The 26,611-nt window shown below is 44.5% G+C and overlaps 1 protein-coding gene across 3 annotated transcripts in view; it reads right to left on the bottom strand.

Moving 5' to 3' along the window:
• The window catches only part of LOC127571297 (SLIT-ROBO Rho GTPase-activating protein 3), a 221,898-nt gene that overhangs the window by 64,532 nt on the left and 130,755 nt on the right, over window positions 1–26,611 (bottom strand). For all 3 annotated transcript variants that reach the window (XM_052017566.1, XM_052017568.1, XM_052017569.1), the window contains exons 4-8: window positions 23,017–23,079; window positions 19,362–19,547; window positions 11,715–11,843; window positions 5,904–6,125; window positions 14–115 (exon numbers count right to left, since the gene is read on the bottom strand). In XM_052017566.1, the coding sequence (XP_051873526.1) occupies window positions 14–115; window positions 5,904–6,125; window positions 11,715–11,843; window positions 19,362–19,547; window positions 23,017–23,079 (702 nt within the window). The remainder of the gene's footprint in view (window positions 1–13; window positions 116–5,903; window positions 6,126–11,714; window positions 11,844–19,361; window positions 19,548–23,016; window positions 23,080–26,611) is intronic.

Genomic DNA, 26,611 nt, shown 5'->3' with positions numbered 1-26,611 from the left:
GCTGCTGACTCACCTCTTCGTTCTCAATCTTCAGTGTGGCCAGACGGGACTGCAGCTGGTGATACCTCATGAGAAGCTCTGTCTGAACTGGCTGCTGAGCACTCACCTGACACACCTGAAACAGAGAGGCAAGGCTGAGGGTCAGTCATGGTTTAGCACAGGATCCCTGTCATCCATTTTATTACCTGATATCAGTGCTGCTGTAAAGGGAGCAGAGTGGGGCGGAACAGTGGCACAGCTAGCAGAGCCGCTGCCTCACAGCGCCAACAACCCAGGTTCGATCCTGACCTCAGCTGCTGTCTGTGTGGAGTTTGCACGTTCTCCTTGCATGGATTTCCTTGGGGTGCTCCAATTTCCTCCCACATCCCAAATTCATGTGGGTTGGCAGGTTAATTGGCTGCTGTAAATTACGAAGCTATATTGTAAATTTTGAGTAGGCAGGTGGTAGAATTGATGGAAATATGAAGAGAATACATTATAGGGAAAGTTAGTGGGGAATAGGACCACTCTGTGATCTGGCACACAGGCCAAATATCCTCCATCTATGTCATAAGGAACGAAGTATTGTGTGAACACCTCTGGTATCAAATGGAAGGGATTAATTAAATGGTCCACAGGAAATGATAAAGCTTAGATGGTGAATGAGAGTTCCAAACGTTCAACTGGTGTGGAATAACATGCCATAACTCAGCTGTATTACAGTCCCAGAGTAATATGACAACAGCTGTAAGCAATGGCCGGCTAGAATGTCAAACAATTATGGAATGTAATTGCTGGGGCTAGCCTCAAACATTTTGATTAAGCAACTGCCCTTTGTAAAGAGTGTGTGGAAGCCAATAAATGTCCAGCAAGATATTTGATCAAAACTTCAAGAGCCATTGTTTCAAATCCACACAAATAGTTCACAGGAATAGCCAGGGGAGGATAAATCATTTCACAGAGAATGCCTGAGGAATCAGTACTTTACTACCAAACCACCTCGTCATGGCCCTTGCACTTTCTTTGTATACCTGCACTGCACTTTCTCTGTGGCTACAACACTATATTCTGCATTCTCTCTTTCTGTTTACTATCTCAATGTACTTATGTATGGCATGATCTGTCTGGATGGGATGCAAGCAGAAAGCTTTTCACTGCATCTCAGTATATGTGACAATAATAGACCAAGACCAATACCAGCTAACAGATTCTTTGGGCAGTATATCACTGCTGTTTGTGGGATCTTGCTGTGCACTTGTTGGTTGCTAAATGTCCTACAGCACAACCATGGGTACAACTCAAACATAAGTAAAGCACTGAGGCTGAGCAAAGTGTATATGAATGCACCCCTTCCTTGAATGCTGTGCAAGTCCTGGATGGGGGCAACTGCTGAGAAGAGGGGGTGTGTCGCCACTGATCCAGACCACCATTTACAAAGTGGGGAGTTCTTACGGGCTGAGGAGATGTGACTGTGAACAATTTGCCAGGAGTCTGCTGTTCATTCAAATACAGGTGTGAGAAAATCAGTCTATAAATATTTAATATTAATAATCAAAGCACATTAAGCACATAAAACATGCCAGCATCTGTGCCTCCTTCCTGCTTTCATCACGCATGAGTTACTCCAGCTGAGAATGCTTTAACAATCTGTCTGGTACTAATTACAGACACAGGATCTGAGAGTTACAGTGGGAGGGTCTGATGAAGGGTCTACACTTGGAAATTTATTTTGAAATTCAAAATGCATTTTCAACAACACTATGCATTTATGCAGATTTTATACAGAGCTCTTCATAACTTAAGGATGTTTCTAAACACTTGATAGCCAAAGGAACACAGACGTGCAGAAAATGTTGCAGGAAACATGGCTTTAATTTGTTCATGCCAGGGATGATGACTCAGGTGTTGACTGAGGCATTAAAATTGACCACAATACTGGGGATGACTCCATGTTCTTCAAAACCATCGTCTTGGGATCTTCGATATCAACTAAGGAACTATGGCATGATTGGAAAGAGGAAAACCCAACAGTGTCCAACACTCAGTAAGGTGTCAGCCCAGACCACTGTACCCAAGTCTTGGTGGAACTTGAACCCACAGTCTTCTGATTTAAGAGGCGAGAGAACTACCTACTGAGCGCAGCGGAAAAAAAATGCTTCTAATACTGAACCCTAAAAGATGAGGTAATTCCGAATGCTTGGTGCCAGGTCACCCCTGGTTTGGTCACTGGGCTTTGATGGACCATTAAGCCAGGAAGCAGCTGTGATAACTACCTCAGTGCCTCATCCCTGGAGTATAAGAAGGGAGGGGGGAGACCGAGCTTCAGCTCCTGATTATCCAGAGATCTCTCCTGGATGTCAGACGATGCCAGATTGAGTGATGACACTCGCAAACTCCTCCTAGGCCGTGCATGAACAACTGCATCCCATCGAAGCTTGTTCACCCTTTGTCACTGTCAGAAAGTATCGAGCATCCATATGTGGCCTGCGATCCTGATCATTGATCACTTCCTGTGCAGTCATTTAGCTTTCCACTTATTTTTCAACTGCATGTTATCTTGATGCAGGGTCTCGACCTGAAACATCGACAATTTCTTTCCTCCCACAGATACTGCTCAACCCACTGAGTTCCTGCGGCAGATTGTTTGTTGCTCCAGATTCCAGCATCTGCAGTCTCTTGTGTCTCTCTGCAGATTATCTTCCTTGTTTGGGGGGGGTGGGTAAACAGTGACAGCGTTGAGGCTGGGCCATGACGCTTTATGGCATGTGGAAGAGTGAGGGGAAGGGGTGAGTGAATTGAGAGCCAGAGGTAAAGGGAGTGGGTCAGTGATTTGGTAGGAGCAAGGTGGAATAGAGGGCCAGATGGAAGGTGGAAGGTGGGCGAGGGCTAGTGAGCCAAGATGCATAGAACATAGGGTAGATTTTCATCTATGTCCAATGAAACGAAGTGTTTGAGCTCCCTCCGTTGATGGAGACACAAGAGAGACTGCAGATGCTGGAATCTGGAGCAACACACAAGACACTGGAGGAACTCAGCGGGTCAGGCAGCATCTGTGGAGGGAAATGGACAGTTGACATTTCGGGCCGAGACCCTTCATTTGGACGGACAGTCAGTGTTTCAAAAAGTTGATTGTCTATTTCCCGCCATGGATGCTACCTGACACGCTGAGTTCCTCCAGTGTTTTGTGTGTTGCTCTATGTGTTGATGCATTGATTTGAAAATATGGAGCCAATTACACTATACCTAATAAAATGGGAAGTTGCAAATAATGATGTTGCAACAAGGGTCAAATATAATGATAATTATCTAGAACTGCGTAAACAAACCATGTGCAGCTGTTGGACAAATCAATCCTGCAGAAAGATTACAGGAAGTGGCAAATTGCAGGATGAATTATTTCACGGCTGTGATTTTCTCAGTTCCCTTGCAGAAGGGAAGCCTTGGATTTGTGTAGCACCTGCAACAGCTCTCTGAAACCTCAGTGGCAGTGGATCACCTTCAAATACTCAGGCAAGTGTGGCAGCAAGACTCCACAGACACAATAAAACACCAGCTAAACACAACCATTTTAAACAAAAGCTATTTAATAACAATTTTCTTTGTTGCTTTTAATTTTACCATTCTCATCCTTTTCCTGGACATCTCCTTACACTTCCAGTTTGCCAGTGACGGTGGCTTTATAAATTAGTGTTTCCTAGTTGGATTCCATGATGCAGTCATGTGGCCATATTCATGACATGTGAATTTCTGACACAAGACTCAGATTTAAAAGTACTGAAGCTGTAGACCCATAGGGGTGTCATATGGACTGATTGGCCAGGTCCCATCTCTATGTCACTGTCTACACCTGGTCTGAATAAATTCTCATTTGGTATGGTGAGAGTTAAGGGCAAGTTGAGCCTTCCCTGCAGTAAAGCGTGACCTTATGGTGAAGCACAGTTCTACAGCTGAGCTGCAGTCAGTTTATGTAATAAAAGTCCTGCCTGAGTAAAATAGCACTCAAGTACAACTGATTTCTCGGTGAAACCATTTGTAGGAACGGCAGTGGGGGATTCCTGCACCACTCTCTCCTCCTCAACAGTGTTCCACCATTATTGGACTGTGGTTGAGCTTTGCCTCAACTCCATCTGTTGCTCTGCTTCATATCCCTTAATATACTTGGAAATCAAAATCTTCAGATGCTGAAAATCTGAAATAAAAACAGAAAATGCTGGAAACACTCAGCAGGTCAGGCAGCATCTGTGGAGAGAGAGACGTATTCAGGTCCAGGACACTTCATCAGACCTGAGATGTTAACAGTTTCTTTTTCCATAGCTGCTTCCTTATTACCTTCTCCCTAATGGAAATCTCTCGATCTCAGCCTCAAAAGCTGCTATTGGTCCATCTTCTAATATCAAAACAAGAGGGCACAGGCTTGAGGCAAGAGGAAGGAGTTTTAAAGGGGATTTGAAGGGAAAGTTTATTGCACAGAGAGTGGTTGATATCTGGAACGTGCTGCCAAGGGAGGTGGTGGAATCAGATACAATCTCTATGTTTAAGTAACATTTAGACAGGCGCTTAGATAGGCAAGGTGTAGAAGGATCTAGCATGGGCAACTGAGATGAGGGTGGAAGGGCAAAAAAGTTGGCAAGGACGTGATGGGCTGAAGGGCCTGTTTCTGTGCTGTACGATTCTATGACCTATTGTATTGATCAGAAGGGGGTCACTGTTATTCCAACAGTGTTTGAAGTCAGTCAAGAAAACTATTTCACTCTTCTTCAATATATTAAAAAACCCAAACAAAAGCAATGAATGGAATTTAAAGAATGCACACAATTTTGATTTTATTCTCAGGTTGAATGCCCAGGGATTTGACCTTTAGTATGAGGAACTTATAGGTCAATCCTGGAGGGCCCACCATCTTAACGGGTATGGACTGAAAACAATGGACACACCAGCTGGTTGCCAGCCTTGGTTTAGAACACCAGGCACGAGGTAATTCAGGTCAGTCTACTAGAAGGGTCTTGTACTCAAGAGATGTTACAGAGTGAGGTATCTTCTCAAGGTCAAGAAAGGAGGACCGAGAGAGAGGGTTGCCCAGTGAGCAGTATCATCACATACACCTCTGCTTCCTCCAGTGGGTTCCATTCTCACCCTTTCAGTCACAGCACCAACTAAAGACAAAGAAAAGGAATAAATAGGAGAGTACAATCTAAAGAATGTTACACCTCCTCTATGTTGTGGAGTTAAACAACCTTCGGGTCCTTCGGCCCAACTCATCCAAGGTGCCTACCTGAGCTAGTCCCATTTGCCTGCATATGGCTCATATCTCTCTAAACCTTACCTATCCCGTGTACCTGTCTTTTAAATGTTTTAATTATAACATAGAACAGTACAGCACAAGAACAGGCCCTTTGACTCACAATGTTGTGCTGAACTAATTAAGCTAATGACAGCTAATCCCTCCTACCTGCACATGATCCATATCCCTCCATTCCCTGCATATTTATGTGCGTATCTAAGAGCCTCTTACATGCCTCTATTGTACCTGCCTCCACTACCACCCCTAGCAGTGCATTCCAAGTACCCACCACTCTGTGTGTAAAAAAATCTGCCCCACACATCTCCTTTGAACTTTCCCCTCTCACCTTAAATGCATGCCCTCGAGTATTAGACATTTCGACCATGGGAAAAAGATACTGGCAGTCTAAATGCCCCTCATAATCTTATAAACTTCTATCAGGTCTCCTCTAAACCTCTGTTGCTCCAGAGAAAACAACTCAAGTTTATCCAGCCTCTCTACCTGCCTCTACCACTTCCTCTGGCAACCTGTTCCACATACCCATCACCCTCTGTGTGAAAAACTTTCCACTTATGTCCCCTTTAAATCTTTCCCCTGTATCGATCCCCCTTGAGCCACCCAGACCTGATCAACAGCATCATACCTCATCTCCCATATGTGGCTGGAATTCAAACTTGGTTGGTGGGCAGAAGATCTGGTTGTACATGTCCATGACCTTGTGCTTGTCACTCCGAGCGTCCAGGTTGTCCACAGCATTCTCGATGATATCCAGCCCTTCGTGCCGAGATGTCTCCAGGTTATATTCTGCTGAGAGGAAAGTCCTGAAGGTGCGTGCTAGACTGGCATGGAATCCCAAATCAGAGCACTGGGAAGAAAGCAGAGAGGAGAGAGGATAAAGGAGGATTTGCCATTCACATCAGTCAGCTATGGAACATCTGGGTGAGTAAAAGTAGAAGGATTCAGGTCACTGGGTAATAGAATGAAACACAAGACACCAGCAGAAATCTCTCATTCTTCACAGTAGCATAATGGGATCTTATACATCCACAACGCCACAATTTAATGCTTATTCTCAACCTCCAACTGTACAGCACTCCCTCGGTACCACACTAGTCATTTTCCACCCCACCCCCTTTATCCCCCTCTCTCTCCTTCTCCAATCCTCCCATTTTTGTCCCCTTTCCCTCAACTCCCCCAGCCCCCCCATCTTCGTCCCCCTCCTGGTTCCATCCACCCACTACACACACAGTTCACATACATATCCCCCCACTCCCTCCCTCATCTGCTTCTGGTTCCATCTCACCTCTTCCCCCAGTGGTTCCTACTATCACCTCCTTATAAGAGTCCAGCAGCGGTAGCCCTTTGTGTTCCTGCTTATCTCCCTCTAGCAGCTGTCTCCAACCTTAACACTCCCCTCCCCCCACCTTGTTCCATCTGCCTCTCACTTTTTCTCTCCATCTATCACTCACTTGCCACCGTCTCCCAACTCCATCCCCCTGGTCACCTCCCCCACCTGCCACAACTTGCCTGTCATCTTATACCCCTCCTCAGTCCACCAATCGCCTCAGACTCCTGTCTTCCCTCCCCTTCCCCTCCCCTCCTTATACTGGCCATCTCATCTCTCTGTTCTTAGTCCCGATGCAGGGTTTTGACCCAAAACGTCGACAATCCCCCCCCCCCCAACAGATGCTGCTCGACCCACTGAGTTGCTCCAGCAGATTGTTTGTTACACCAAAGAGTCAACCTGGGATACATATAATTCCTGCTTGGACTTGAACCCATGACTTACCCAAAAAAAGAAATCGATTTCAACGAAGTTTATTGTTAGTTCCATTTTAAAGTCAAGGTGGCATGTGGTCAATGGTTGGCAACTGCACTGGTTATCTGCACCCCTGTACAGCTACTTTTCAAAAGGTGGTTACATCTAAAGCCACACCAGACCAAGCTCAGGTCATAGAGCAACTCAGCATGTATATAGGCCCTTCGGCCCAACTGGTCCATGCTGACCACAGGGCCCACCCAGTCAGTTCCAATTTCTTGCGTTCGGCCCATATCCCTCTAAGCCCCATTCCTTCATATACCTATCCAAGTGCTTCTTAAATGATAGAATTGTACCTGCCTCAACCACTTCCTCTGGCAGCTCGTTCCATATACTCACCACCCTCTGCATGAAAAAGTTTCCCCTGAGGTCCCCTCTCACCCTAATCCTATGCCCCCTAGTTTTTGACTCCCTACTCTGGGGAAAAGACTCTTACCATCCACCTTACCTAAGCCTCTCATAATTTTAAACACTTCTATAAGGTTGCCCCTCATTCTTCTATATTACAAGGAATAAAGACTTCACCTGGCCAATCTGTGAATCCAGAAAGACCTCTTTGGAGTTTGAGTTTGAAACTTGGATTGGTGTTAATCTCAAACTAAAGGAACTCTTAGAAAAAGAAAACTACCAAGAGGAAGGATGACATAAATTGGGAGAATAGCCAATTATCTCATAGGTCATGCACTGAACTACAGCACAAGACTGTCCTTTGAAGCTCCCACACCCAATAACTGTTGGCAAAGGCATATAAGTAGCTCATAATTTGCTTGATGTTGAATCACCTTCCTGTTGTACCACTCTCCTGATGACTTCAGTGGAACTGAGAAATTAGGAAAGATGTTAAATGGGTGTTGGTTGAGTATCAGCTACATTGCTGCAGTCTCACGACTTGATCCATTGAGTCAATCCCATTCCCCCACTTGTAACCTATTCTCTCTCACATGCTCATTACCCCCTCTCCTACACGAGGGGTACTTTACAGCAGCCAATTAACCTACCGACCAGCATGTGGGAGGAAACCGGAGCTACCGGCAGTCATGGAGAACGAGCAAACTCCACGCAGACAGTACCGGAGGCCAGGATTGAACCCGGGTCACTGAAGCTGTGAGACAACAGCTCTACCAGCTGCACCACTCTGCTGCCCACCTCTCCCTAATTTGTAAGAATTGGATAATAATATCAGCAGATCCAATATCACCCACTTTACACAATCACCCTAAGCCATAACCACCTTTGATGTTTCAAGTTCCTTGGTGAAACTCTGTCGACATTAAAGGAGCATTATTTTTATCCAGGAGTTTTTCACTGTACCTCGGTACATGTGGCAATAATAAAGCAATTTACAACTTAAGAGTCAGTGAAAACTCTTGCCAGATGTGTGGAGTTGACCAAGGCGGGACCCAGGATGGCTTTTCTACAATTGTGATGAACAACATCTTAGAGCTCTCCGATACTTTTGTTACCACGAGATGTGATGGATGCAAAGCTTTCTCTCTTCACCCAGCAAGGGTGACCTACTTTCTGAACAGCTACTTGAGAACCCAGCTGCATTTTTAAATCTGTGCATGTGGACAATGAAAATGATTGCAGATGACAAGTTTGCTCAGGTATGTGGAAAGCCATTGTAGTCAGGGCACAATTCACTTGCAGCAAATTTTGCCTGAATTTTTCCAAACTAATGAATGAGTCACTTAATTCCATTTTTTTCTGGGACTCTATCATTGGATTCCTGTTTCACATGCACAGGAAGCAGGTCTGAGGAGCAATGGGGGAACAAACAAATTTTCTGGGTTTGTAAATCAATTTTCCAACTATTTAAACAAAACATAATTTTAAAAAGGTCACAGAATTCTCAAAAGGATTTGATTTACATTCGCAACCCATCTGTACTATGCAGCCCAAGCCAGTGAGGTGTAAATTAACCCTGCTTCTCTCAAGGAAGGCAGTGATCATGAATAAAATAGATTACTGAGGGGAATAGAGACACAAAGGGCGAATCGCCTTTTTTAGTAAAATTCTTGGTTTGAATAAGCACGTGTTTGATGGGGTGGTGGGGGGGGGGGGGAAGGAGAAGCAGGAGGAGAAGCATTGAAGCAGAAACCTCTCCCCACCCCCCTTGCTTTGCCTTCTGATTTCACTCCGCAACCACACACTCATTCAGCAGAGTTTAACTCCAAATAACCCGTCATTCATTATGTAATGCTTTATATAGAAAGCCTTGTTACCATGGTAACAGCTGCTAACATAGGTGTGTGCATTCCTCTTTGCTGAATATATTCGTGTATTCAACAGTGATGTCTGGCAGAATAGGTCGTACAATGCTTGTGCTTCTGAGAACATTGGGGGGGGGATGGAGTGGGGGAGCAGTGGGGGGAGAATATAACTCACAGAGGACAAAGAGGAGACAACCATCTGGGGCTTTCAGTCACCAGAACCAACAAGCAAGTGAACTCATGCAGATCATTGTGAGGAGGGCAGAGACTGTGGAGAACAGGCAGCCACAGGCCTGCCAGTGAGAAACTGAGAGAGGACAAAGCCTTAAATTCCGCCCAGTGCAATGAGGAGCTCTTGAACCAAATCCAACTCCATACAATGACCAGGACCAGTAACCCAGCCAACTACGAGCCCCACTGACTTCTGCTCAAACATCAATCCTTTGGCCAGTTGTGAAGGGTGCAACAGTAATTTTGTACAGTCTAGCACACAGCAGTGTGCCTTCAGTGAGACTAGATCAACTGTAAATTAAAGGAAGAGGATGTGTGTGATCTGATCTCACTGGCTGGTCTTATCTGCACTTGAGTATACCTAAATGATTTTGAGGGCTGCTGTCACAGCTTAAGTAATTTCAGAGTTACTGTACTTCCTCAGAAGACTAAGGAAATTCGACATGTCTGTGTTGATCTTTCACCAATTTTTATAGAGACACCAGAGAAAGCATCCTACCTGGATGCATCACAGCTTGGTGTGGCAACTGTTCTACCCAAGACCACAAGAAATTGCAGAGAGTTGTGGACACGGCCCAGTCCATCACGCAAACCAGCTTCCCTCCCGTTGACTCCATCTACACTTCCCGCTGGCTCGGGAAAGCAGCCGGCATAATCAAAGGCCCTTCCCACCCCAGTCATTCTCTCTTCTTCCCCCTTCCTTCAGGCAGAAAATACAGAAGTTTGAAAACACGCACCACCAGGCTCAAGGACAGCTTCTATCCCACAGATGGTATTGGTATTGGTTTATTATTGTCATTTGTACCGAGGTACAGTGAAAAGATTGTCTTACAAACCAATCATACAGGTCAATTCATTACACAGTGCAGTTACATTGAGTCAGTACAGAGTGCATTGATGTAGTACAAGACTCTTGAACAGACCTCTTGTATAATAAAGGTGGACATGATCTCTCAATCTACCTTGTCATTGCCCTTGCACCTTATTTGTCTACCTTCTAACTGCACTGCACTTTCTCTGTAACTAACACTGTATTCTGCATTCTGTTACTGTTTTTCCCCTTGTGCTACCTCAGTGTACTTCTGTTTGGAATGATCCGCATGGATGGCATGCAGAACAAAGTTTTTCACAGTATCTGGGTACATGTGACAATAATGAACCAATTACCAATTAGTTATGTGTCATTGCCACAGTATACAGGATAACAACGGCCCCATCCTCACATCCTGTTCCAGAGGAACATCTTCCCCCCAAAGCAACTTGTACTTCACCAGAGGGAAAGGGCTGGCTTCTCTCTGCTCCTGGTCATGCCAGAAGATGCCTGCTACAGTTCAGGCTGTCTGGCTCAGAGCCTTTTGCTATCCCAACTGGCTATATGAAATAAAGTGGCTGCAGCTGCAGTTAGGTTATCAGCCACCCAGTGGCTCTGAGTTCTTGTCTCACCATACCGAGTCATCAGTTCAACAATCTCTGACAGGGATTGGACTGGAATGCTCTTGGGTTTAAAAGTAGAAGGGGTAATTTCAGACAACAGTGTAAAATGCTGACTCAAGAGGTGAGAGTGTCATCACTCGCAGCCTTGCCAAAACTGCTCAGCCAAGATTTCCACTGCTTCTGGAGCTACCCAACCTTACCTCCAGGGCCATTAATTATCCCTTTCATGTTGGAGGCCGAGGGGAGACCTGATAGGAGTATATAAAATTACGAGTGGCATGGATAGGATTCCCAAAGTGGAAATGTCAAATACTGGAGGCTATAGCTTTAAGGTGAGAGGGAAAGTTTAAAAGAGATTTGCGAGGCAAAATTTTTACACAGAGAATGGTAGGTGCTTGGAACATGCTGCCAAGTGAGGTAGTGGAAGCAGATACGATAGTGATGTTTAAGAGGCATTTAGTCAGACACATGAACAGGAAGGGAATGGAGGGATATGGATCACATGCAGACAGATGGGATTAGTTTAAACTGGCATCATCATCAACACAGACATGGTGGGCTGAAGGGCCTGTTCCTGTGCTGTACTGTACATTCTACGTTCCACCCATCCCTCTCCATCCCACCCATTCCACCCCACCCATTTATGGGGTTGGGACATTCCACAAGATGTGAATCAGAATTGGAAGGATTTTGTGCCAACGCTAGGTGGCTCATCTTAACAAGCGCAAAATTCACCAGAGAAGCGATGAATACTAACGTCAATCAGGTCGGAGACATCGTGGATGTAGTACTTGGCCACCGCAGCGTTTGTTGCCGCAAGGTTAAGCAGGTAGTCGTTCCTTGCTTTAGTGCACTTCAGCTTGTTTTCGGAATACTTGGCTTGACGCTGGGAAAAAAATACAAAGGTATTTACTGAATTCCACATATTCAGACATGACTGATAGATATGTACTCACTTCAAGATGATGTTTACCCTCGTTGCATTATCACATCCATTGTATAAAATTCACTCCGATTATATCGAATTTCAAACCTCTTACTATTTATCACTTTCATATGATGTTGCAGTAACCAAAGCTCTTCACATTTACTTCATTTATATGGAATTCACACCCATATATACAACCTTGATGGACCAAACCTCTTCCCATTCATTCCCAAAGCTGTAAATGGGGTCTGGTCTTTTGGAATCAATATAATAGGAGAACTGCATTTGGATGAACAGCCATGTACAATATATTGAATGGCAGAGCAGCCTCAAAGGGCTGAAGGGCCTTCTCCTACACTTATTTTCTATGTCCCTTGTCTCCACATTCTATATAATGCGAATGAATTTTATGTCTTTTTGTAGAAAATTCCAGTGGACCCAAGCTTTTCCATTCACTCCCATTACATAAAATTCTAACTGACCATAGTTCTCCCTACTCACTTCTGTGACATAGAACTCCAGTTGTCCAAATCTTTTCCTATTCATTTCTATCATGTAGAATTCCAGGGGACTCCCATTTTCCCAACTCTCAGCGTATAGAGCGTTAGCAGACCATACCCTTTCCTGTTAATTGGATCACTGATGAAAACAAAGAAAGCATCCTTTGAACTGAGTGGTGAACTGGGTTTGATATCATCCTTTGTGGTTGTGGGTCTTTCTCCAGGTGATGGGATTTAATAAAGGGAGGTGGGGGAGATGTAAGTGGAAAAATGCAAAGGAAGCATCAAAAGGATAACCGGTTTGGGAAACCAGTTGGGAAGATATGATGCTGGTGTGGAACATATTTGTTGGGGTGTCATTGAGACATCCCAGAGTAGCAGAATAGAGGGAGCTTTACTTTGAAGAGCCAGCTCTTGCAACTTTTGTTTTGAGGATGTGGTCATCACTGGAATGACCAGAAGTTATCACTCCATCCCTAATTACCCTTGAGACAGATGGTGAACTGCCTTCTTGGACTGCTGGGATACTTCTGGTGAGGGTATTCCTCATGCTGTTGAGAGGGAGTTTCAGCATTTAGATCCAGTGACGCATTTGACTTAGCGGGTAATGTGCAGGTGGTGGTGTATCGATGCACTGCTGCCCTTTCCTAGCAACAATGCATTTTGTAAACGGTACACCCACTGCAGCCATGGGGCACCAATGATAGAGATGGGATATGGGGTCCCAATCAAGTGGGCTGCTTTGTGGCAGGTTCATTGACCTCCTTGGATCTTTTTGGATTTGCACTCAAGCAGGCAAGTGGAGAATGTCCCATCATGCTCTGCCATCGCTTGGAGTTAGTAGAGAGGTTGTGGGGCACTGAGAGGTGAGTCTGTTGCCAGGATACCCACTCTCTCACCTGCTTTTGCAGCCACAGTACTCTATGGCATGTCTGGTCAGTGCTGACCCTCAGGATGTTGATGCCTTTGAATGTTTAAGGAAGGTGGTCAGGATTTTGTTGGAGACAGCTGGTCCCTGGCACTTGTGTGGCATGAATATTACATGCCACCTCTCAGCCCATGCCTGTATGTTGCCCTTGTCTTGCTGCATGCAGGCATGGGCTGCTTCATTATCTGAGGAAGTACAAATGGAATTGAACACTGTGCAATCAGCAAACAATCCTATTTATGATGGAGCAAAAAATCGCTGAGGAAGTGGCTGAAGGTGGTTGTGACGAGGAACCTAGGGGCCAAGGTCATTGCCCTAAGAAACTCCTGGACTGACGTCCTAAGAGACAAAGTGAATTTATAATTGGTTAAGTTGTAACTGTGTATATGTATTTATCTCTGTAAATAATTAGTTCATTGTTAAGTTCATAAAAATCAACCATCTGATTGTGTAATTTTATTTGTGGAATCAAGTTCAAGTGTTCCTTTAAGAACAGAGTGTATGATGCACACAACTGTTGATACATCATTGTACCAGACACTGCCATTAAATAAGGATATGTTGTTGGCAGTCCTACTTGTGTTATTTGCCTTAGTCAGCAGCAAACACTGAAGAGCCCATAGACTCATTAATCCTGGACTTCCATTGTTCACAGCATGTGTGGAAATCTGGGATTTACTTCTGTCAGAATTGCTGGCAATAGTCAGTACAACCTGGCTGAATGAGTTTGATGGGACTACGCAGAGGGGGCTTCCCTTTGTGTCTATGCTGTACTGTCCTCACTCTGTATACATACTGTCTATGTTATTCTGTAGACAACAACACTTGCCCTTACAGTGAAATACAAGCTCTTGCACCACTATCTAATCAGGAAAATCATAGTTTATGGATGCAGTTTCTTTAGCTCTTAACTGTAGATGTCCTGTGATGCCCAACGAGCGAAAGGACTTCATGTCTTTTCTGTTGGGCTTTGAGTTCAGTTGCCACCTCCAATACAGTTCTGAAGAAGGGCTACACTGTCAGAAGTGCTGTCTGCCAATTAGACTGTAAGTCTGGATCACGTCTGTCCAGGGTTCAGGTGGAACATTACAAAGCAGAGGTCAGAAGTGAGCACAAAGGTTTCTTGCCGTCCTGCCTAGCAATTCTTCTTCAACAACAAAATAATTGCCTGCCTAAAATGGAGTATTGTGCCCAAAAGAGCCACTGAATTTACATAAAATAAGTCATCATACTTGGAGTATTCTTTGTATGATAGGCATTTTGAGACTACTGTAGGAATGTAAGATTATTAGCCCAGTGACAAATTCCAAACAGAGATTCCCCCGCCCACTTCCCACCATCACCTCACTTTCTTGCTTTAGTTTAGGAGGTGTTGGCCCAATCCACTTTGGCCGACACAACTTTCCTTTCTTGGAAGATGTTCTGCATAAAGTGATATTGTATAGGCTACAACAAACAAACTGCTGGAGGAACTCAGCAGGTCAGGCAGGTTTACGACCGGAAGCATCGACAATTCCTTTTCCCCTACAGATGCTGCTCAACTCACTGAGTTCTTCCAGCAGTTTGTTGGCTGCACCAGATTCCAGCACATCATGGAAACCAGCCTCCCCTCCATGAACTCTGTCCACACTTCTCACTGCCTCGGTAAAGCAGCCAACTTAATCAAAGACCCCACCCACCCTGGACATTCTCTCTTCTACCCCGTCCCATCGGAAACCTGAAAGGACATACCACCAGGCTCAAGGACAGCTTCTATCCTGCTATGAGATTATTGAGCAGTCCCCTAGTATGATAAGGTGGACTCTTAAACCTCACAATCTACCCTGTTATGGCCTTGCACTTTAATTTCTCTGACTGCAACACATCACTCTGCATTCTGTTATTGCTTTCCCTTGTACTGCCTCAATGCACTGATTTAATAAAATGATCTGTATGGATGACATCCAAAACAAAGTTTTTCACTGTACCTCGGTACATGTGACAATAATAAACCCAATTTATTTAAGTTACCAATTATTTACCATCTGCAGTCTCTTGTGTCTTCATTTGTATAGACTGCAGTTGGAGTTAAGCTGTTAGAGTTATCTACTATAGTATATAGCTAAGGCTACTCAGGGTCAACGAGACGCATGCTTGGATCCTGCATAAAGCTGAGTACATTCATCTGGCTCTTGTTGTTGCAGGAAAATAATTAGCAGTTGTTTGATTATGCTTCATGTCATTGGTATGTCCTATTTTTTTAAAAATACAAAGGTGAAAGAGTGGGTGATTCAGTTGGTAAGCATTATCAGGACTTCAGTTCAAATAGAAGTCCTCCTGCTAATCAATTTGAGCAAATCTCAACTCGCATCTTGATGGGTGTGGGTTCGATGGGATATAATTTAGTTTTATGAGGAGACTTCAGGAAATTGCTGGTCAAAACCGACTGTGGTGATCGAATTTAGGTAATGAACATAAATGTTTGATTAGAAAAATGGATAAATCAGATAAGCTAGCTCTTGGCTGCTTAGCTTAACATGAATATCTAGTGACATTTTCAAATCTGTTCTAAGGGTGTAAACCAGGGAGTTTGTGCAGAGCAATAATTGCATAAAAAGCAACCTGCAGGGATTTAGCAGAACATCATGATTGATAAATCTTCTTGGCTTTGAGAATGCAACAGAATAACAGTATCAGAATTAGAATCAGGTTTATTATCTCAACATATGTTGTGAAATTTGTTGTTTGCGGCAGCAGTACAGTACAAAGACATAAAATTACTATAAATCACAAAATAAATAGTGCAAAAAAAAGGAATAACGAGTTAGTGTTCATGGGTTCATGGACAGCCAATGGAACTCCTTAATTTAGATTCAGAAAGATTTTGACATTTTTACATGGAGAAATTTGATTCAATTAAAATCTAACATGTCGGGCAGAGCATGAAAGAAGTCAATAATACAACACGGTATTTGTGAGAATGTACCGCTAGAAATCATATAGGTGCAGAATAAAATTAAACGTAAAATCTTCCTCTATCTTTCCCAAAAAATACAGGACTGGATTCTGTAGAGCCTTAAGCTGGTGCAGTCATTCAGGTGGAGCATGGCTAATACAGCACACCAAGTCCATGCTATCAACCCCCCATTTTATACTAATACTAAATTAACCCCATTTTTTATTTTCCCCATGTTCCCATCAACTCCCTCCAGATTTTACCATTCTGCTGCACTCTAGGGGCAATTTACAGCAGCCAATTAACCCACCAACCCGCTCATCTCTGGGATGTGGGAGGAAACCAGAGTAAACCCACTGGGTCACAGGAAGAACATGCAAAGTCCACACAGACAGCATCCGAGGTTGGGATTGAACCCTGGTCTTTCTCTGGTGCGGTGAGGCAGTGGCTCGACTTAGAGGTGCTGCCCTCTTGTTCTTATGTTTAGTTGTCGGTATGAATGGGGCAATAATGGATCAGCCAGTTCGCTCTCCTAACATCTCTTCTGACCTCAAATAAAAATGTGAACTCAATATATCCTCACTCAAAATAATCCCATTTATTCAGGTACTTCACACATGTATATTTAGTTTATGATCTAAATTTAGTGATCATTATGAACAAAATACCCTCTGTTTTTCGCCTTACAATTTTACCTCACAAAAGTGGTTACATTCACATGTAAACACAGCAAATGTGCATGTTTGGCTTGATCATGGGGGGTATTTAAAGAGGAGACTAGATACATTTTTAAAAGGTCAGAGGAATTGAGGGCTATGGGGAACTGGCACAGAAGAGGATATGAGGCCTGGAATAGATCAACAACGATTGTATTGAATGGCAGGGCAGGCTTGAGGGGCCGAGTGGCCTACTCCTGCTCCTATTTGCTTGTCTTCTTAAGTTGGGATCACACTGATAAATGATTATAGAGATTACCTGATTTTTATTTATTAATCACAAATGCAGTTGGTTGAGTCTTCAATTAGTACACATAACTAGTTGCTAAGATATTAGATCATACTGCTTTAAGGAAACGTTTCTCATTTCATCAGAACTGTGGGGCAGATGCAGGGATCTTAATTGTACATTTACAATAACATCCACTATTGCCATGAGCTCTTGCCAATTCCCACACCAGTTCTGAGAGCCTGACAAATATTTGCTCTTCCTTGTATTTGGATGACCTGACAACTGAGTTGAGGTGATCCCAAACACATAGCAGATAGAGGAATCATCAGTCTTAGCACAGTTTGAACCCAGGTTTCTGACTGAAAAAGCAAGGTATTAGGTGACTGCACATTCCAGCTCCACCACCACCCCACCCCCCAAGGCTTCATTCATCACTGAGATTGTAAATCAGCCTTGGTCGTGACTCAGGGACAGAGTTGTGCTTGATCATCTAACACTCCCAACTGGCACACTATTGCGAACAGAGCACGCCCGTTTCCATAGAAACCCATGCACTTAAACTGCCATACAGCAAGAAATGGAACCCAAAACAACACAGAAACCTTTGATAATCATTGCAGCATCCTCACCCCGGTTACCCATTCCTTGATATGTTCCTCCTCTTTTGGTAGTCATGGGTTCAAGGACCAACTGGGGACTTGCTACGATACAAGCCAGCACTCCAGTGGGTGCACTGAGATATTGTTGCACTTTTCAGGAGTTATCCAGTTTGCCTGCTCAGATAAGACAGCGAGCAAGCAGTCGCCCATTTAAAAAAGAAGGTACTTCCAGAGGTCCTGTCCAATATTCCCCCTCCCTTAATCAGGACCATCAAGAGCCAATTAACTGATCCACCATAAGGCCAGAAGTGGGGATGTTCATTGATGATTGCACAGCGTTCAGTTCTATTAGCATATCCTCAGCAAATGAAGCAGCCCACACCTGCATGCAGCAAGACCCTATACAACATTCAGGCATGGGCTGATAAATGGTAAGTAACATGTGCATCACAGAAGTCCAGGCAATGACCATCTCCAATAATAGATAATCTAATCACTACCCTTGACATTCAATGGTACTCCCATCACTTAGTCCTCACCATCAACTCCCTGGGGTCACCACTGACCAGACCACCAGAACCTCAACTCGACCAGCCACATAAACATCATGGCTACAAGAGCAGGTCAGAGTGGGTATCCTGTGGTGCGTGACTCACCTCCTGATACCTCAAAGCTTTTAATCCCTACAGGTCACAAGTCAGGAGTGTGATGTAACGCTCTGCACTTGCCAGGGTGACTACAGCTCCATTAGCTTTCAAGAAGCTTCACATCATCCAGGACAAAGCAGTCCACAAATTGGTACCCCATCCACCAGCCTAAACATTCATTCCCCCCATGACTGGTGCACAGTAGCTAATATGTGTACTGCCTACAAAGTACATTCATGACCCCTACATCAAGAATGACAAGGGCATGGAAACATCACCACCTGAAGGTTCCCCTCCAAGCTGCACACCACCCTGACTTGGAAATCAATCACTGTTCCTTTTTCGTCAAGGGTCCGAATCCTGGAAGTCCCTCCATTAGAGTACAGAGGGAGCACCTTCTCCAGAAGGACTGCAGCAGTTCAAAAAGGTAGCTCACTGATTCTCGAGGGCATTTAGGGATGGGCAATAAATATTACATTTCATACAATATTTATCATTAAAACCATTCCATTTATAAATTAGTAAATTCATGTTATTTATTTCATATAATATATCATATTTCCAATTTTCTTAGGAAAGGAGGGCATTCAGCCCATTGAGTCTATGCCAGCTCACAGAGCAATCCCATTCCCCCATTAATGTTCCCTGTAACTGATTCTCCCCAATTATGGAAATAAACAGTCAGCCATTGCTCTGCTGTTTATTGGTAACTGATGCATTGTTTCCTTCAAAGACCACCTGCCACTGCAGACTCAAACTGGGGACCACTCACTTCCCCGTAAGTCGGTGCCATCCAGTGCAGCCTCTGCACGTCACTTGACCCACGGATTCTGAATGGGGAAGGTGACATGGTGGGTCATTTCCACCCTTGCAGCCCAAATGGTCTGAGCGCAGGCAGCAGCTGCTGCTCCTGCCTTACCTTCTCCTTCATCTTTTCTATCTTCCGCACAGAACTGCGTCGCTGCGGCCTGTCCTCGTGCCGCAGGAGGTTCACGCTGATGTCTCCTGATTTGCTGAACTGCTTCTCCTCCTGCTTCTCGGCCTCCTTCAACTTGCTCTCCGCACTGATGCTCTCTGCGTGGTACATGTGGTAGGTTTTCATCACCTGATAGAGGGAGAGGACAGTTTAATGGCACCGCCCCCATCCACAACCAGCCAACCTATAATTAACCAGTGCCTCTACCATTATCACCACCTCAAGAGAACTTGCAGGAGTGATTTCTTACCAAGTTACTGACACTGACTGACAGAAGGAGACATTAGAATGAATGGCCTTGTGCTCCTTTGGGTGGCACAGGGTGAGCCAATGGTGCCGCTGTCTCACAGCACCAGCGACCCTTTGCTGTCTGTGTGGAGTCTGCACGTGCTACCTGTGACTACATGGGTTCTCTCTGGGTGCTCTGGTTTCTTCCCACATCCCAAACACGTGCAGGCTGGTAGGTTAAAATTGGCTGCTGTAACTTGCTCCTAGTGTGTAGGTGAGTAGTAAAATCTGGGGGAGTTGTACAACCCTAACCCTACCTCAGCAACAGAACACTACAGACCACTTCTTGCACTACCATGGACTTAACTCTGATTGTGTTTTGTTTTTCCACTAACTCCTTGTTTTACACACCTTTTTTGTTCACTGCCTTTATGTATAATTTATGTTCTGTGCATTGTCTGAACCTACATGCATATTTGTGCACACGACAATAAACTTGAATGTAGAGAGAACAGGATTGGTGTAAATGGATGGTTGATAGTTGGCACGGATTTGGGGGGATGAAAGGTGTACTTCCATGCTGGGTCTCTCCTTGACTCTTTTGTATTATTCATTCATTTTTCAGGATCTAAATGTCACTGGAAACACCAGCATTTATCGCCCATCCCTAATTGCCCCTTAGCTCAGTGGCTTGCTATACCACTTCAGAGGCAACCACACTGCAATGTCTGTGGCCACGTATAGAACAGAGCAAATAAGGATGGAGATTTCCAATGGATTCATGGCAATCAGTGCCAAGACTAGCTGTGTGATTTTGTAATTATATTATTAAATGCACAGATTTGAATCTCGAGATTACTAGTCTAAGAACCTCACCACTGGACCACCACTGTACCCCATCTTTGAAGGTGGAGAGCAAAGTAGCAAAGTTTAGAGAGGGAACCCCAGAGATTATGGTGTAGGCAGCTTTTGGTACAACCACAACAGCTCAACGAAGGAAATGGGGAATGTATCAGAGGATGTCACTGGGACTTTAAGGCTTGAGTTATAAGGAGATACTGAATAGGCTGGGGCTTTTTTCTCTGGAGTGTAGGAGACTGAGGGGTGACCTTATAGAGGTTTATAAAATTATGAGCAGCATAGATAAGGTGAATGGCTACAGTCTTTTTCCCACGGTAAGCGAGTCTAAAACTAGAGGGCATAGATTTAAGCTAAGAGGGGAAAGATTTAAAGGGGACCTGAGGGGCAGGTTTTTCACACAGAGAGTGGTGAGTACATGGAATGAGCTGCCAGAGGAAGTGATAGAGGTGGGTCCAATTACAATGCTTAAAAGTCATTTGGACAGGTACATGGATAGGACAGGTTTAGAGGGATATGGGCCAAATGTAGGCAAATGGGACTAGCTCAGGAAGGCACCTTGGTTGGCATGGAAGAGTTGGGCCAAAGGGCCTGTGTCCATGCTGTATAACCCTATTGATAATCAACTAAGTTTCCACCCCATGAAAAAACAATGAGATGCTAGAGGAACTCAGCAGGCCGGGCAGCATCCGTGGAGAAAAACAAATGGTCAACATTTCGGGTCAGGACCCTAACCTTGTGCCCACCCCACCTCCCCTCTTTTGTCCACCTCTCACTGCTCTGTTTTCCCCACTATATATTGGGCTTCCCCTCTTTCTGTCTTCAGTCCAGTCCTGTCTTGATTTTTCATCTAGCTTCCAGCATCTGCAGTCCTTTGTTTCTCTAATTTTCCACCCCAGTAGTAGAGCACCATGCAGGCATTTTTACACATAGTTTTCCTTTCTTTGAATCACCATTCTCAACAGAGATGGACTGGGTCAATCAATCAGATTAATATTCTATCTGAAACTCTGGGATATCATTTCTATTTGAGATGATTTGGTGACAAATTTGTTGCCCAGAAGAATTTTATTTCAGGATATTCCTTTCAATTGACCCTGGACTGAAATTACCATCCAACCCTGGCACTGCTCCCTCAATCTATCGAGATAACAGTTTCATTACAGTTCAATACATTGCCAATCACCTTCAAGGCTACATGTGTTAAATTAACATTAAACTCCTGTGCCTGGTGTTAATGCTCACTGAGGTGTCATTAAGGGTATAGCGTGCATCTCTCATTTACAGGAGAGAAACCATAGCTGAAAAGGTCAGGCCTGATCTTTGGGGAGAGGAAACTCTGCCTGGATTGAAAGGTCCAAAATTCCTTACGTATTATTTTCACAGAGCTGATGATAAGGGGTGCAAGGCCAGGCCACTGCCAGCACAACATGCCATGTTCAGTAGTTCCAATGGGAATATTAGGAGAAGATTGAGGAAAACATTTGTACAGGGTATTGGTTGCAATTGTACAGGATGTTGGTGAGGCCACACATGGTGCCCTTACCTAAGAAAAGATATTAGAGGCAGTCCAAAAGAGACTAATTCCTGAGATGAGAGATTGTCCTGTCAAAAGAGGCTAAATAGGTGGGATCTGTGTTATCTGGAGTTCATAGGAATGAGGGGTGTTGTCATTGAAACCTCCCGGATATTGAAAGGCTTGGATAGAGTAGCCATGGAGAGGATATTTCCGTTAGTAGGAGTATCTAGGATCCGAGGGCACAGCCTCAGAACTGAGATGAGGAGAAACTTCTTCAGCCAGAAGGTGGTGAATCTGTGGAATGCATTGCCACGGAGGGCTGTGGAGGTCAAGTCACTGGGTGTATTTAAGACAGAGATTGATAGGTTCTTGATTGGTAAGGGAGTTAAAGATTATGGGCAGAAGACTGGAGAATGGGGTTGAAAAAATAAATCAGCCTTGATTGAATGGCAGAGCAGACTCGATGGGCTGAATGGCCTAATTCTGCTCCTATATCTTATGATCTCATGGACAGGGTAGATGTTGAGATGTTTCCAAGAGTGAATCGCTGGAATTCTCTATCCCAGAGGATATGGAAGCTGGATCATTAAAAGTATTTAAGGTGGAGGTGGGTAAATTTTGGAAGGTTCAGGGGATTGAGGGCTTTGAGGAAGTAGCACAGAAGAGGAGTTGAGGCCAGTACAGATCAGCCATGATCATACTGAATGGTGGGGCAGGCTTGAGGTGCTGAGTGGCCTACTCCTGCTCATATTTTCTTGTGTTCTTGTGATGGTGGATGCGAGAAGAGGCTGCTGGATGTGAATAAAGGAGAAGAATGGGCCAGTGTGGAGACCTCCATACTTAACAGTGCAGCTGACCTGGCAATGGTGCCTTGACAAGTGCAAAAGATTCATCAGAAGCTAACGAGGAAACAGCTAACATGGGAGACTAACACCAGATCAATGAGCACCATAGACGTGCTTGGAGCTCGTAACACTATCCGCCCATACTCACAGTGTACAGCTCGTTGGTGACCTTCAGCAGCTCCTCATGCATTTGTTGACCAATCTCCTTGCTCTGCGAACAATGAGAAACAGAAAGTTAAGTCCACACAGCCCTCTATGTGACACTGCAGCCTGGACATGATGGGCAAGGACGTTATCTGCAGATATTAGTAGAGTCAGCAGACGGCACCCTTCCTCTGAGATTCATTCCTGTGGAAGGGTTTGGGAGCAATATTCCAGATTTCCTTTCTCCTGAAGATTTGTAGTTCATCCGGCAATAATTCAAGGATCAGGCACCTCTGCTTGGGATTCCCCACTGGGGCATTCTTTCCATAAACCCTAAAAGCCTTTAGCCATTTCCCCCTAAAAATTGGATCATACCATTTATGGTGCCCTTAACTGGTGCTGTGTGAAGCCCCAACACCCGACTGGTGCTGTATGAAGCCGTTACAACCAACACACATTTCCAGGCATTGCTGTTTGCTGCAACGTCCTGGTCATAACCTGGGGTCAGGTATACGAATGCGAAGGAATGCTCACACAAATCATTGCTCCTATACCTTCCTTCATGGTGTTCCAGTAAAACAAACTAGGCAGCTGAAGCACCTTTTTCTGTGCATATCGGGGTCTCCGTGTGTATCAGAATTTCGGTGTGTATTGGGACTTCCATGTGTATCAGAGTTTCTGTGTGTATCAGGATTTCTGTATGTAGCAGGGTTTCTGACTATAAAGGCTTCAGTGTGTATCAGGGTTCCCACACTTTTATCTGAAGCAAACAGAACTTAAGCATGCTGCATTCTTGCCAATATTGGCAGGGTCAAACTCAGCACTGCAGTTAGTAGCTTAAGAAATGCCTCGGTAGCATTATTGTTGATGCGTACTTGCTGCAGTGTAGGCTTGTCAGCTCTTTGAAGAAGGTTCCCAGATTAAAATGATGCTCACCTGAGCTTGCTCTTAATAATTATACATAACACTCTCATTCTGTAATCAAGAGACCTTCTCTAATGGTGAACCAGGGTGATCCTTGCTTTGATGATTCTACACTGCAGCAAACTATACCCCTCAAAGGTACATTGCCAACAACACAAAAATACCACAGATGCTGCAAATCTAAAACAAAACAGGCAAAATGGGAACACTCAGCAGGTCAGGCTGCTTCTGCAGAGAGAGAAACAGTGAATGTTTCAGGACCATGCCTTTTCATCAGAGTTAATGAAATTCCTTTGACCTGAAATTGTAACTCTTTCTTTCTCCACCGATACTGCCACACCTGCCCAGAATTCCCAGCGTTTTTTGTTGACTAAATTGCTTAAAAACATCCAGAGGCTACAGAATCTGGGTAATGTCATAAATACAATCTCCCTCACAAAACCCCCATATATATGTAAGCACTAGCGGACACTTCTGTCCTGCAGGAAGTACACATAAAACATAGAACATTACAGCACAGCACAGGCCCTTCAGCCCACAATGTTGTACCGACCTTTTAACCAACCCTAAGATCAATCTAACCATTCCCTCCCACATACCCCTCCAGTTTTCTATCATCCATGTGCCTATCTAAGAATCTCTTAAATGTCCCTAATGTATCTGCCTCCACCAGCAGCCTTGGCAGCATGTTCCACGCACCCACCACTCTCTCTGTAAAAAACTTACCTCTGATATCCCCCCCTGTACTTTCCTAAAATCTCCTTAAAATTATGCCCCCTCAGGTTAGCCATTTCCGCCCTGGGAAAAAGTCTCTGGCTGTCCACTCGATCTATGCCTCTTATCATCTTGTACACCTGTATCAGGTCACCTCTCACCCGCCTTCACACCAAAAAGAAAAGGCCTAGCTCACTCAACCTATTCTCTTAAGACATGCTCTCCAATCCAGATAGTATCCTGGTAAGTCTCCTCTGCAACCTTTCTAAAGCTTCCACATCCTTCCTATAGTGAGGCGACCAGAACTGAACACAATATTCTAAGTGTGGTCTAACCGGGGTTTTATAGAGCTGCAACATTACCTCGCGGCTCTTGAACTCAGTACCCCAACTAATGAAGGCCAACACGCCATGTGCCAAGTTTCCCTGGATCCCATCTCTCCCGACCCACTGAATGACCCTATCATGGGGAACTTTATAAAACATCTTACTAAAGTCCATATACACCATATCCACTGCTCTACCCTCATCAATGTGTTTTGTTTCATCCTCAAAGAATTCAATCAGCCTCGTGAGGCACAACCTGCCCCTCACAAAGCCACGATGACTATCCCTAATCAGACTATGCTTCTCCAAATGCTCAAATCCTGTTCCTAAGAATCTTTTCCAATAGTTTGCCCACCACTGAAGTAAGACTCACTGGTCTATAATTCCCAGGGTTATCCCTACTCCCTTTCTTGAACAAAGGAATAACATTTGCCACCCTCCAATCATCTGGTACTACTCCTGTGGCCAGTGAGGATGCAAAAATCATCGCCAAGGGCTTAGAAATCTCTTCGCTCACTTCCCGTAATATCCTGGGATATATCCCATCCAGCCCCAGGAACTTATCTATCCCAATGTTTTTCAAAAGTTCCAGCACATCCTCCTGCTTAACATTGACATGTTCTAGTTTATCAGCTTGCCTTATGCTGTCCTCACAAACGTTAAGGTGTCTCTCACAGGTGAATACTGAAGCAAAGTATTCAGTAAGGACTTCCCTTACCTCCTCTGACTCCAGGCACATGTTTCCTCCTCTATCCCTAATCAGTCCTACCTTCACTCTAGTCATCCTCCTGTTCTTCACATATGTGTAGAACACCTTGGGATTTTCCTTAATCCTACTCGCCAAGGCCTTCTCATGCCCCCTTCTAGATCTCCTAAGTCCACTCTTAAGCTCCTTCCTGGCTACCTTGTAACTCTCTAGAGCCCTGTCTGATCCTAAACCTTAAATAAGCCTCTTTCTTCCTCTTCACTAGATATTCCACATCTCTTGTCAACCATGGTTCTTTCACCTGACCATCCTTTTCCTGTCCCAATGGGACAAACCTATCCAGAACCCCATGCAAGTGATTTCTAAACAACCTCCACATTTCCATTGTGCATTTCCCTGAGTACATCTGCTCCTAATTTACACTCCAAGTTCCTGCCTAATAGCATCATAATTCCCCCTCCCCCAGTTAAATACTTTCCCAACCGTCTGCTCCTATCCCTCTCCAAGGCAAGAGTAAAGGTCAGGAAGTTGTGGTCACTGTCTCTGAAATGCTCACCCACTGAGAGATCTGACACCTGACCAGGTTTATTGCCGAGTACCAGATCCAGAATGGTCTCTCCTCTAGTCGGCCTGTCTACACATTGTGTCAGGAATCCTTCCTGGACACACCTAACAAATACCACCCCATCCAAACCTTTTGCACTAAGGAGGTGCCAATCAATATTAGGGAAGTTGAAATCACCCATGACAACAACCCTGTTATTTTTGCACCTTTCCAAAATCTGCCTCCCGTTCTGTTCCTCAGTGTCACTGTTACTATTGGGGTGTCTATAGAATACTCCCAATAGAATGATTGCTCCCTTCCTGTTTCTGACCTCCACCCAAACTGACTCAGTAGACGATCCCTCCTCCAGGACATCTTCCCTTTC

This window comes from Pristis pectinata, chromosome 6 (genome assembly GCF_009764475.1).
Source record: "Pristis pectinata isolate sPriPec2 chromosome 6, sPriPec2.1.pri, whole genome shotgun sequence".
NCBI lineage: Eukaryota > Metazoa > Chordata > Chondrichthyes > Rhinopristiformes > Pristidae > Pristis > Pristis pectinata.
Note: the sequence above shows the minus strand (reverse complement) of the source record. Positions and strands in the feature narration are given on the sequence as shown.